A 13,933-nucleotide genomic window follows, 5' to 3' on the forward strand; every position below is an offset into this window, starting at 1 on the left:
CCCCCCCCCCCCCCCCAGCTCGTGTGCGCCTCCACCCCGACTGCTCCATCATGCCTCGTCTGAAAGAAAGACAAAGTAGCAAGAATGAATATATAAGATATATTCAGTAAACGGCTTGCTGATAGTTCATATTTGGTTTTGAAGTCTTATTGATCTTGCTTATGTGTTTGTTATTTTATCTTCTGTGGGGGTTTATTCCCCCGTGTGGGTACCCCTAGGCTACACCCTAGGTTCTTCTCGTTCTAATTTTCTCTTGATTCGTAGTCCTATCTAGACCTCCAGCCCTCGGAATATTCTTAGATTCTCTAGGTCACTAGGCTAATTGTCTCTACTAGTCTCTCTTTCATCATCAAATTTCAAGGGTCTCAAGGCGGGACCTCGATACCCATGGTTCATGCATTTTAGGAATCAACCAACTCTCAAGTGTACTACTGTAGACCCTTGTCACTCGTGACACGTTCACTTAAAAGAAACTAACTGGCAAGCTTCCTACAAGTCCCTACGAAGTACCATCAACAATAAAATGACCAGTTCTATAGCTACTCGGACCCCTAACAATCGAGTCAAGTTCACGATTAGAGGTTAATTGGCGAACCCCTAATAGTCCCCGGATAACCGCTAACTCATATGCATGAACAATAAATCTCGACCAACTCTCATGTACCAATGTGGACCCCTGTCACTCGTGACAGGTTCACTAATAGGAATTTAACTCGCAAACTTCCCACAAGTCCCCACAAGGTACCCTCAAGAATAAAATGGTCAGTTCTATAGTTACGCGGACCCCTGACAATCGAGTCAGGTTTACGATTAGAGGTTAGTTGGTGAACCCTAATCGTTCCCGGATAATCGCTGACTCATAGGCATGAGCAATATCTCTTGACCAACTCTAATGTACCAACGTGGACCTCTGTCACTCGTGAAAGGTTCACTAATAGAAAATTAACTGGCAAACTTCCTATAAGTCCCCACAAGGTACCATCAACAATAAAATGACCAATTCTATGGTTACGCGAACCCCTGACAATCGAGTCAGGTTTACGATTAAGGGTTAGTTGGCGAACCCCTGATCATCCCTAGATAATCGCTAATACCATGACAGAGGCATATCTTAATGATCTAATCATGGAAAGCTAGTCATGAATCTCAGTTCAGAAGGTAGTTGCATATGCGTTTCACTAAAGTTTCAGCAATCATACCTAATCACATTCAACATGCGTCATCTCAACTCATTCTATGCTCAGACTTCTAAAACATACTTCTTATACTATAATTTCATGCATACTACGAGCATAGCTAAATCCAAGGTTCCGAGGTGCCACTTACTTGGGCAGTGTGATATTCTTTTTCTTTTTTTTTTTTTTTTTGTTCGACAAGAGTTCCAAAATTTGTCAAACTCCTCGAATAATATCTACGTTAGAAAAACAAGAATACGGGTGAAAACGATGCCAAAATCGGAATTCAAACGGATGAATTACACAAAAAAAAAAAGAACTCAGCCCAATCAAACTGCACTCGGCCAGAAGGTAGTTCCAGGCGACACGAGCTGGTCGAGCGCCCTTGATGCGTCGCAGGTCCGTGCCGGGCCGGCTGTGCGGGGGGNGGGGGGGGGGGGGGGGGGGGGGGGGGGGGGGGGGGGGGGGTAAGGCAGTCTTTTTCTTCCCCAATTCCCCCCCCCCCATTTTTTTTTCCTACCGCTGCGATCGCCGACTATTCTTTCTTTCTTTTTTTTCCTTTCGTCTCCCTTCTCGATTCTTCCGACAATCACCGTCCTTGAACCTCGTAGATCTAGACAAAACTCTAATCTTCTGTCTCTCTCCGTTCACCCACGATCAAGGCTTCCGGTGTTCTTAGGTGCAAGGCTTCCCTCTAAATGGTGTCCTTCCACCCAGCTCGACCCCTCCTTAAATCCTTGTCTGTTCCCTTTTTTTTTCTTTTCTTTGTTTTTTTTTTTTTGTAAAGTGGCCTCGAAAATCAGCAGCTGAGTCCTTTCGCCGCCCGACAGTGTACTATAGCGTCTGCCACACGTCTTCCCCTTTCTTACCCCCTTTTTATTTATTTATTTATTTTATATACTTACTCAGGATGCTACATTAAGTCGATGTTTAACCTAGATCAAGGCACAAAGGTAGCACTCATCAGCTTTCCCCAATGAAAATGGGAGGACGTTACCATTGAGTTTATCACCAAATTTGTCCACTTCATCCCTGGCAAGACAACATGCTCAATAGGCCTAACTCATAATTTCTCCAAAAAGATTAATGGCATTTATGTAATTATTCTAAATTTTAGCGACATTTTTGTAATTTACCATTATTTAATATTTTATTAGAGACCATCTAAAAAATTTTCTACAAATTTCTTACCCCAAAATCTTTAACCTTGGAAAAAAAATAGGAAATATGACTAATGGTCCATTTTCCTTTATTTTCTTTCCGGTCCTTTTCAAAGCTCTTACAACTTATTTTACATTTGGTATCTTAAAACCGTTGTATTACAAATTCTTCTTATCTTAAGAATTTTTGTACCCAAAAGTTCTTTAATCTGAATTGCTTCCTTAATCTTATGGTTCTTTCATAGAACTTTCACGGAGTCAAAGCTCTTACAACTTATTTTAATTACAAGAACTTAAGTAACTCCCATGGTCCTTTTACGTTTAGGACTCATTGACATGACATTATGGGTACTTATGTCCCAAATATAATCATATTCATACTTGTTTTAGGGCTATACTTGTATAATGAATAAGGGTGTGATGCAGTTCTCTATAAATCTAGGGTTATACAAGTTACCCTGCATTAAGACATACCCTAGGACAATGCATCATGGCTTGCACACCCCATACCCAAAGCCATGACTCTTCAAGTTGCAAGGTACTAGTCTACAACACCTTAAGTGACCTATGACCTCCCACTACGTGGTGTATCACAAGGCCCATGATTCCTCTTCTAGGTGGGATGTCCTGTGTCATAACTTCACTGAGAGAAAATAGGTTGTGACCCCCACATGCAAGACAGGCAAGGGGTGATTCTCAAGTGGTGCTCATCCAACTACGTGAGGGCCAAGATTGAGAAGTGTCATGATGTGATCGAGGAGGACGGTGCATCATCCAACACATCAAGATTGTGTATCCAAACTAAGCCAAAGCATACACAAGGTTGAAGAGAACGAGGTGACATGAGTGTTGAAGACAAGATCGAAGAGGGCTGGGTAGCGCCTCCAGCCATAACCTCAAAAGTTGTGGAGTTAAGTTTGTCTATATGAAAGGTGAAAACTCACCAAATTTAGATGTCAATCGGATACTTGATGAATGATGCACTGATCGTATGTCTACTTGCCAAAATGCTTCTACGAAAAAATGATTGGAAATGCCTCAAAATGTACTATAGGAGGGGGCATTGTGTCAGCTCTATACCACCCCTGGGCTTTGTAGCCTAAACGAGCTACCTTGTGGCACATACGTATGTCAGAGGTAGGCAAGCGTCGAGGGACGAGCATCACGGGCGTAATCTTTTAAAAATGATCTTTTAAGAATAGTATTAGACGACACTGGTGTGTTGGTATTGTGCCCAACCCATGAGCTGTGCGCTTTTTTAGCTTCTAAAAGGTAGCTTGGATTAGTTGTTGGGTTGCATGCATCTCGTGGGTCACATGTTAGGTTATATGCAAGCGTCCATGGGTTGGCTAGGCTAACCCGATCAAAATCTTGTTGAACCCAATATGTGGGTTCTTCTTCAATACTTGAGAAAGAGAAACAGTAAGACTACTCTATGTTAAACCTAAAATAGATCATATCTGTATATACTAAGATAATCTAGGATTTACTAGTTTGTTACCAAATCTATGATTTGAATGGTTTGTTACCAAATCTATGATTTCATGGTTTGTTATCAAATCATAGATTTGGAATGTAATCTTCATTATACACATCTATAAATACATGAGGTCGTGACCCATATAGGTCATCGTGCCATTCAATCTAACATGGTATCAGATCCAAGGTTTATTTTTTAAATGTCTACCATGTCTTCTTCCTCCTCCCCACCCACCATCTCCAACACCGTCTCAACTACCATGGCGACTTTTGGCCCAATCCCTCTACACCATGCTGTCACAAATTCGTCTAACCAAAAACAACTTCATCATATGGCGTGCTCAGCTCCTCCCCTACCTACGGAGTACGAAGCTTATGGGCTACCTCGATGGCACCAATGCCGCACCTGCCAAGCTGGTCCCTTCCTCAACTGCTGCTGGTGCTGAGCTGGTCTCTAATCCGGCCTATAATCAATGGTATGATCAGGATCAACAGGTCCTTAGCGGCCTTCTCTCCTCCATGTCTGAGGAAATTCTTCATGATGTGGTTGCCGCTACTATGTCCAAGGAGGCGTGGGATACCCTGCAGCGGATGTTTTCATCGTCAACTCGTGCTCGCACTACTCAGATTCGTGTTGAGCTCGCCACGTCCAAGAAACGAGATCAATCTGCTGCAAATTATTTTTGCAAGATCAAAGGGCTAGCCACCGAGCTGGCCGCAGCCGGCTCTGCCTTGCAGGATGATGATGTGATCGCGTATCTTCTTGCTAGTCTTGGCCCTGACTATGATCCCTTCGTCACCTCAATGACTACCAAGAGTGAAGCCCTCACACTTGATGATGTGTTTGCACATCTAATGACGTATGAAGCTTGCCAACTACAACACCAGGCTGAACTTCAGTTAAATCCGGGGTCTTCGGCCAATTATACTGGTCGTGCTGAACTTCAGTTAAATCTTGGATCTTCTGCCAATTATGCTAGTCGTGGTGGTCAGCAGAAGAATCGTGGGCGTAGGGATCGTGGTCGTGGTCGTTCTCAAGGTTATGCACCCTCTCGTCCTGCTGGTGATCACCGTGGCCCTTCTGCCCGTCCTTCCTGCCAGATCTGCGGCAAAGTGAGGCATACTGCTATCCGCTACTGGCATAGGATGGATGAGTCCTATCAAGATGAACCTTCTTCTGCTCCTCCTACGGCACTGGCGGCTACTTCCTCTTACAAGATTGACCCAAATTGGTACAGCGACACAAGCGCTACGGACCATATCACCAATGACCTGGATCGTCTCGCTGTGCGTGAACGTTATCATGGAGGTGAAAAAGTTCAAGTTGGGAATGGAGCAGGTTTGCGTGTTTTGCATACTGGTCATTCTCTAATTAATACTGCTACTCGTCCTCTTGCATTGCGTAATATTTTGCATGTGCCAGAAATTTCCAAACATCTTCTTTCCGTTCATAAATTTTCTCGTGATAATGACGTATTTTTTTAATTCCATCCTTGGCACTTTTCTATAAAGGATCGACAGTCGAGGAAAAGTCTCCTAAATGGGAGGTGTGAACTGGTTTTTATCCTATTAAGCCATCCAATGTCGATAATCTCAAGCACGCCTTGGTGAGCAGATCTACTACTCACACACAATGGCATGCACGTCTTGGACATTCTTCATCTCAAGTAGTAAAATCAATTTTGCGTCTCAATAATATTTCGTGTGCTAGTGAGTCATCTTTATCAGTTTGTAATGCGTGTCAGTTAGCAAAAAGTCATCAATTACCATATACTAGTTCTTCCCATAGGTCTTCGTCACCTTTGGAACTTATTTTTTCAGATGTTTGGGGCCCTGCACCTCCATCTGTTGGGTGTTTTAAATATTATATTAGTTTCATTGATGATTTCAGTAAATTTTCGTGGATCTATTTGATGCATGATCGTACAGAAGCTCCTCGTATATTTCTGCAATTCCAAGCTCATGTTGAGCGCCTCCTAGATACTAAAATCAAGTGGGTCCAATCTGATTGGGGTGGGGAATATTAGAAAATTCATAACACATTTTTTCATTCCCTTGGAATTGGTTATCGTGTTTCGTGCCCTCACACACATCAACAAAATGGGTCTGTTGAACGCAAGCACCATCATATTGTTGAAACTGGCCCAGCCCTTCTAGCTCATGCTCATGTACCTATTAAATTTTGGGATGACGCGTTTCTTACAGCCACATATCTCATCAATCGTCTTCCTACTTGTGTCATCGATAAAAAAAAATGCCCCTTAGAGCTTCTTTTTCATACCCCACCAAATTACTCCTTATTAAAAATTTTTGGGTGTGCTTGTTGGCCTCACCTTCGTCCTTATAACAAACAAAAACTCTCTTTTCGATCAAAGGAATGTGTCTTTCTAGGCTACAGTTCTTTACATAAAGGGTATAAGTGTCTTGACACCGATTCTGATCGTGTCTATATGTCTAGAGATGTCATATTTGATGAAAATGTTTTTCCATTCAAGAGAGCCCCACCTAATTCTTCCCCAATCATGTAGTCGACGCATAATGCCCCTGATTTGTGCACCTTGCATTTGGGTAATAGCAGTTCTAATTTAGAGAATGATCACATGCATATGCCTGGGCCTACTAACTCTTTGGATGCAGAAAATTTGATGTCTACATCAGCTTCGGAATTGCCGCAGCAATCCTCCGCGTCGCTGTCATGCGAATCGGCATTGGTTGTTCCGCCAATGATTGAGGCCTCGGCTCCTCCGCCAACAGATGATATTGCGCAATGCCCAGTCGAATCCTCGACCGCTGGTCAACCAACTGCTGTAGCATCGGTTGCTCCCCTCGCAACGGCTGATACGGCTGTCCCCTCAAATGTGGATCCTGCACCTACTACTCATCCGTATGGTACTCGATCGAAGCACAATATCAAGAAACCCAAGGTACGTACAGATGGAACAGTAACATATCTTGTAGCTCGGTCTTCTGCCTCTGAACCTACTTCACATATTACTGCTATGGAGCATCCTCTCTGGCGTCAGGCAATGAATGATGAATTTCAGGCACTTCAAAAAAATAAGACATGACACTTAGTTCCTCCTCGTGCTGGTCTTAATGTTATTGATTGCAAATGGGTTTTCAAACTCAAGCAAAAGCCAGATGGCTCTATTGATTGCTACAAAGCACGCCTGGTTGCTAAAGGTTATAAACAACAGTATGGCGTTGATTATGATGATACCTTTAGTCCAGTTGTTAAGCCCACTACCATTTGATATTCAAAATGCTTTTCTTCATGGCTTTCTTAATGAAGATGTTTATATGAAGCAGCCCCCTGGATTTGTGAATTCTCAACACCCTGGTTATCTCTGCAAGCTGGATAAGTCGCTTTATGGCCTTAAACAAGCTCTGCGTGCCTGGTTTTCTCGCCTTAGCTCCAAACTATTATAGTTGGATTTTACACCTTCAAAGGCTGATGTCTCTCTTTTCATTTTTAACAAGACGGGCATTCAGATGTATATCCTCATCTATGTTGATGACATTATTATTATCATCAGCTCATCTTACACAGCTTCAGGATGATTTTGCAGTCAAGGATCTTGGTATTTTGAGTTATTTTCTTGGGATTGAGGTCCGCCATACTTCCAGTGGACTTATTCTGACACAACATAAATACATCCAAGATTTATTAGCCAGAACCAATATGCTCACCTCCAAAGGTGTGCCCACACCTATGCTTCCCATTGAGAAGTTGTTATTGAATGGTGGTGAAAAACTCTCACCTGAGGATACTACTCGCTATCGAAGTGTCGTTGGTGCTCTCCAATATTTGTCTCTGACACGTCCTGATATATCCTTCTGTGTCAACAGAGTGTGTCAGTTCATGTCCTCTCCGACTTCTATACATTGGGCGGCAGTCAAACGAATTCTCCGTTATCTACATGACACTATTGATATGGGTTTGTGTCTTACAAAGTCCAGCACTGATTTGTTGAGTGCCTTTTCAGATGCTGATTGGGCTGGGAATCCTGATGATCGTCAAAGCACTGAAGGCTATGTGATCTTCTTTGGTGGCAATCTTATCTCTTGGAGTTCGAGGAAACAATCGACAGTTTCTCGTTCTAGTACGGAAGCCGAATATAAGGCGGTTGCTGATGCCACTGCCGAATTAATTTGGATCCAAGTCCTCTTGCGTGAGCTCGGGATCTCTCAAGCGCGAGCGCCTAGCCTATGGTGTGACAACATTGGTGCCACCTACCTATCCGCCAATCCAATCTTTCATCGACGGATGAAGCATGTTGAGGTTGATTATCACTTCGTTCGTGAACGAGTATCGACTCGTCAGCTTGATGTTCGACTGATATCTTCCAAGGATCAACTCGCCGATATCATGACAAAGCCACTGCCAGCTCCTTCTTTTAGCTATTTTAGGCGCAATCTGAACTGAGTAGTACATCGTCCAGATTGAGGGGGGTGTTAAACCTAAAATAGATCATATCTGTATATACTAAGATAATCTAGTATTTACTAGTTTGTTACCAAATCTATGATTTGAAGGGTTTGTTACCAAATCTATGATTTCATGGTTTGTTATCAAATCATAGATTTGGAATGTAATCTTCATTATACACATCTATAAATACATGAGGTCGTGACCCATATAGGTCATCGTGCCATTCAATCTAACACTCTACTCTTTCAACATTTATTGAAACTCCTTTTTACTGATCTTTTGGCCACTTTTTCGATCGCCTCTGATGACAATTTGTTCACCATTCGACCGTTACTTGATGAAGGATATCTCCCCTTTGATGATTATCGACATCGACTGTTCCTACACACAATGATGATCGGGAGAAAACTATCATCCTCCTCTCTAATTTCAACCCAAAAGTTGAAACCCAAAGCTTGAAAAAAACTGAAGGAAGGATTTACATACCAATTGAGGCTATTGAAATCACCTATCATTCCGCCGCTATGAGAAAGAGCTAATCCACGAATCTCGAGTAACGAAAGACGATTATATGTCTGCGAACTTAGAAAAATAGTCTGGATGACATTCCTTGAGTCTACTATGTTTTCTCTTTTAGGGATGGTCGAATTTCACAATTGACCGAGGAAAAATATTTGGTCGTTAAAACGGAAGGAAAATGGTTGTCTGTGGGTAATTGAGATCACATGAATTCCATCGACTCACCAAAATCCATGCTATTTTTTGGAGACATTTTTTTTATCTAACTATAAAGCCGGAACTCAAAATTCATCTCTTTATTGGGTGATGACTCAAATCTTAACTTTGGAAGCATGTGGAGCAAGCACCACACTAGTGTATAGATTTTTCTATTTTACAAATCATCTCTTACTCCTAAAACTACAAATTTTATTGTCGAAACATGTGTGAATCAGATGAGTACCGTCACTCAAATTTGTGCATCAAATAGATCTATTGAATAATCTATGCTTTTAAATAATAAAAGGTGACTATAGATATAGAGACAACCTTCCTATAAACAAATGATAGACGTAACTTATGTCCAATAAATTGACCTAAGATTATAAATATATAATTCAACAAACTATTTTTTGGAATACGGGCACCGAAATTAATATAAAATAAAGCAATTAATCATGAAACATGGGGGCACCGCCCATGCCCACATTATCCATGTCTATGGCATATGCCCAAACCAAGGCCTTGGAAACTTTAATCTCTGCTTAAATATTCTCATATTATTAATCAATTAATATTATATCATATCATATTATATATTATATAGTACTATACTATATTATATAGCTCATGTCTCGTGTCATCTACCCTAGTTTTCTTCCCACTCAAATGATGGGAAACATGTGAGTTTCCCAACTCCTAGACACCAATCTAGGCCGTCCATGATTTATATTTAGAAATTAATAATTTAATCCATTCAAGTTTTTAAATGTTTTCTTTTCTTATTTAAAATAATTATTGATTTCATTTTATTAATGTAACCACATTATAGGTCATACCATTCATTATTAAATATATTCCATCTCAATTAAATTTTATTTCTACATTTTTTTTTTAAATTAAAGTCTAATATTTCTTTTAATTTAAAAATATATATTTTTACCACCACATGATTTATATTTTTAAATCGATTTTGGATAGCGATGATGTCAAAATTTTAGCTTTACAACCTACTTCTACTTTTTATAACTTTTATTCATTTATTTATTCAAACTAACGTGTGAAAAATAATATATATTTTTTTTAACTTTATTGATTAACTTTTCGATATAAGAATATTTAAATTTTTAATATATATTTATATAAAAAAAAATTAAATTAATTAGGTTTCGTCACATATATCTAACATGGTTATCAAATTTGTCATCTCCATGCTCTATGCATCTTTGAAAGGCGTAAAGGCATAAATCATACCGACTTTTTGACCATTTTAGCTTTGTTTTTTTTTTTTTTTTTAATGCATTAAAAAAACACATTAAATTAAATTAAATTAAAATTAAAAACAAGGGGGAGTTAGCATATAATATAAGAGTAGAATCTAAGGCCGGGACTTTTCATTAAAAAGTAAATAAATAAATAAAAGAAAAGTTGATCATTGATGATTATGAAATTAAATCAGGCACATGGAAGAAGTAGTTGCCATAATGGAGGATTCTAGAGGCTAAATAAGAAATTAATAATGGGGAAACCATTTAAAAAATAATAAATTAATTAATAAACTAACTAAAAACCGACCCCTAAATTATAATGGTCTACTATTTTAAAAGGAGGAATTATAATGGTCTTGTTTGAACCATCTCTCCTTTACTATTTTAAAAGGAGGAATTATAACGTCGCCTTTCAATCTTCATTCTCTTTGTTGGTAAGTCTCGATAAGATCTTTCAATCAATAGAAGCTTTTGCATAATAAACAAAAGTGGCTTCAATAGAAGAGATTTGTTCCAAAGTGTTTCATGGTTAGTTTGGATCGAGTTTAACTCGTGAAAAATATTAGAATTTATGAGGAGGTACTTTACATTTGGATTTCGACCAGGAAGTCGAAATTTACTTGAAACGTACCCGAACAAGTAATTAATAGCTTTCTGGAAATAAAATAAGGCCTAAAAATATTCTAAATTTATAGGTTTGGACAGATTAAGACTAAGGAATCTAATAGATAAGTGTTAGACGAACACGACTCTCCACAGTAGTATGACATTGTCCCCTTTGAGCATAAGCTCTCATGACTTTGCTTTGGGTTTCTTCAAAAGGCCTCACACCAATGGAGAGTGTATTCTTTGATTATAAACACATGATCATTCCCTAAATTAACCACAATGTGAGACACTTTCATCCAATAGCAAGAGGTTCATTATTGAAGTTCCTTTTGGGTAATATGGACAATCAATTGAATACAAATAGCAAATTTTGTTGATTGAAAAAATAAAATTATTTTAAAATGAATATTATATGCATGATTTTTAGTCAGGATCATCTGGCTCGACCCATTCGATACAAAATGCACAAAAACGTTAATAATGCGTTTGTAACATTAATTTGTACATTACAAAAGTTCAGGTCTAACTGGTGGTTCTTTGTTCAATTCGAACCGGCAACCCACCTCTCCAGCTAGCCGTCAGACCGGGAGCAAACCGGGCAACCCGGTCAGTTCCAACCAACCGGATCTTAAACTTCCGAATCAAAACCACCACAGTACATTTCACGTCCATCACCGCTAACTCCTTCCCCAAACAAACCCGTAAACCGGCCTGAAAAACAGGGAATTTAAACGGGTTTACAGGTGCAAAGCTTCCATTCTTGAGCCACCTCTCCGGTTTAAACTGGAGACAATCGGGTCCCCAAATCCGGTCCATCCGACCCATGGCGTAGGGGTGGTAAGTTACCCTTGTACCCTTCTGAACAAACGTGCCGTCCGGCAAGATATCGTCTTCCTCAGCGAACTTGGAGTCGAACTGAACCGGTGGAAAGAGGCGCAGATTCTCGTACACCGCTGCGTGAAGATATTGCATGTCTTTAAGGTTGTCGAAACTGGGTACCGCGTCCGGGTCGGGTCCCATGACCCGATCCGACTCGGCGAGAATCTCGTCCTCCACTTCTGGGTTTTGAGATAGTAGCCAGAAGAAGCTAGTCAAAGCCGACGCCACCGTGTCCCGGCCGGCGAGGAGGAAGCTGACAACAATGTCTCTAAGATATCTGTATGGGCAAAAATTTAAAATTAATGATCGATCGAAATATGTCGAAACAAATAAAAAAAACTTGACGGACAAGAGGTTTCGGAACAAAGAAATCTTAACCATTTAGCTTTTCCATTCAATTTTATTTGTCTTGACATGACCATACATTCATTAATATTTATAGTGGAGAAAACACCGACTAACTTCATAAACTTCCTCTTCGATTTAAGAATTCTAAACTTTCTCTTAAGTTAAAGAACACTAGAATCTTATTAATTAAAGTGTAAAACTTAGTCCACTTGGTTGACAATTTGACAATTACTACTACTTCACGTATAATTACTCCATTAGTTAATAACTTGTTCTACTAAGTCTACTAACAATTCTCGAAAGATTACTGTATAAGTTGGTAACTTGTTCTATTCGCTCTCGCTCACCCAATCCAAAAATGAGTAATGTTAATAGTTTTAAAGATCAAACTTTTTAACGAATGGGGTCAATCAATTAAGTAAATTTTGTTCTTATCTATGTTTTTTTCAAGAAACTAGAAGGAAAAAACAAAAATTTCAAAACTAATTATAGAAATAAAAGATACCCATGTCAACAAAACACATGTTTGTATGATCCAACCAAAAAAAAAAGGGGGGGGGGAGGGAAATTAGTTAAAAGATTGATACCTGTCATCATCAACGGAAGCCATGAATCTAGAGAGAAGATCATTCCGATGAGAGAATCCAATTTCCCGGCGTTGGCGTATGACTTCCATGGCAAGATCATCCACCATTTTAATAGCATCCCTAAGCTTCCTCTCCGACCCAAATCCAAACAGCCGCTTAATCCTCCACATAACAGGGTAAGGCGTAATAGCCCTCTCCGCCGACAATTTAGACGCCAAGTCAAAGGCAACAGCAAACTCCGAAATAGGCAAAGACAAGCTCAAACAGCCAGGGTCCAACCCAAAGGAGAATCGACAAATATTATCAAAAGAAAATCGTTTAAAAATATCCTGTAAATCCAGCATGCCGTGATTCGAACACAGGACCGGAAGCAGCCTTGTTTGAATCTGGGAGGTTAGGATGTGGAAGGCGTGGGAGCGGACGGAGAGGCTGCCGAGCTCCAAGCTAGCCATTTTGCGTTGGAAGGTCCAGGAGTGGCCGTCGACGTTGAAGATGCCTTGGCCGAGGAGGTCGCCGAGGATGGAGGAGAAGGGCTTGCCTTTTGGGTAGTTGTGGAAGTTGGTTTTGAGGATGTGGTGGACGTTGTCGGGGTTGGCGGTGAGGATGTTGGAGAGGACGTGGATGGTGATGGTGGCGGTGGGGGAGTGGGAGAGGAGGTGGGCGTACCAATCGGATAAGTTGGGGAAGGAGGAGAGCCATGTGGAGGAGAGGTAGGAGTGGCAGATGGGGCAGTTGCAGCAGGGTCTAAGGCGGAGGATGAACAAAGAGAAGGAGAACACCGTGAAGGCCGCCGTGAAGGAGAAGAATAGGATGGAGATAAGGGAGGGGAGAGAGTGGAGTAGGTGGTCGGAGGCACCGGAGAATAAGAACATGATGGTTGAAGCCATTGTTATTAGTATGAGGGTTAAGGGATTGATTGGGGTGTGGATTTTATATTATGTTGTTGGGGGGTGGGGAGAGGGGGAAGAGATAAAATAGGATTGAAATTGCGTTGTGGTGGGACCGATGTGTTGGGGATTCCTTCTAATTTTAAGTTTGTGGTATTGGGAGTTTTGGGAGGCCGCTGTTTTGACAGGCGGATTGATGGGGACGTAATGGACAGGGAACCCATAATTTAAGCGTGCTTAAATTAAGAAAAGGGGAAGGGTTTTGGCGATTTGGGGACTTCATTTTCCACCCATTCATTTCGCCATTTACATCACGTGCGTTTTGTTGTTTCCTTTTTTTTTTTTTTTTTTTTTTTTTTTTTTTTTTTTTTTTTTTTTTTTTTTTTTTTTTT

General features: G+C 40.4%; 1 protein-coding gene and 1 non-coding gene across 2 annotated transcripts; one reads left to right on the top strand and one right to left on the bottom strand.

Annotated features, from left to right (window-relative positions):
* Positions 1-4,543: 4,543 nt before the first annotated feature.
* LOC111436535 lies at positions 4,544-4,683 on the top strand. The gene has a single exon (XR_002709270.1). It is a non-coding gene; the product is annotated as a small nucleolar RNA Z247 (small nucleolar RNA).
* A 6,533-nt stretch (positions 4,684-11,216) lies between these two features.
* LOC111436534 (cytochrome P450 94C1) lies at positions 11,217-13,556 on the bottom strand. Its single transcript, XM_023074293.1, has 2 exons — positions 12,655-13,556; positions 11,217-11,996 (listed from the first exon to the last, which is right to left on the bottom strand). Exons 1-2 carry the CDS (start codon positions 13,539-13,541, stop codon positions 11,363-11,365), a joined length of 1,521 nt encoding a protein of 506 aa, XP_022930061.1. The 5' UTR covers positions 13,542-13,556; the 3' UTR covers positions 11,217-11,362.
* Positions 13,557-13,933: the final 377 nt, after the last annotated feature.

This window comes from Cucurbita moschata, unplaced genomic scaffold (assembly GCF_002738365.1).
Source record: "Cucurbita moschata cultivar Rifu unplaced genomic scaffold, Cmos_1.0 Cmo_Scf00055, whole genome shotgun sequence".
Lineage (NCBI taxonomy): Eukaryota > Viridiplantae > Streptophyta > Magnoliopsida > Cucurbitales > Cucurbitaceae > Cucurbita > Cucurbita moschata.

Bases quoted from the DNA above. Each gene is read 5' to 3' on its own strand.
- LOC111436534 (XM_023074293.1), bottom strand. From the start codon at position 13,541: ATGGCTTCAACCATCATGTTCTTATTCTCCGGTGCCTCCGACCACCTA. The intron at 11,997-12,654 runs GTATCAATCTTT...TTGCCCATACAG, and splicing joins GCTTCCGTTGATGATGACAG to ATATCTTAGAGACATTGTTG.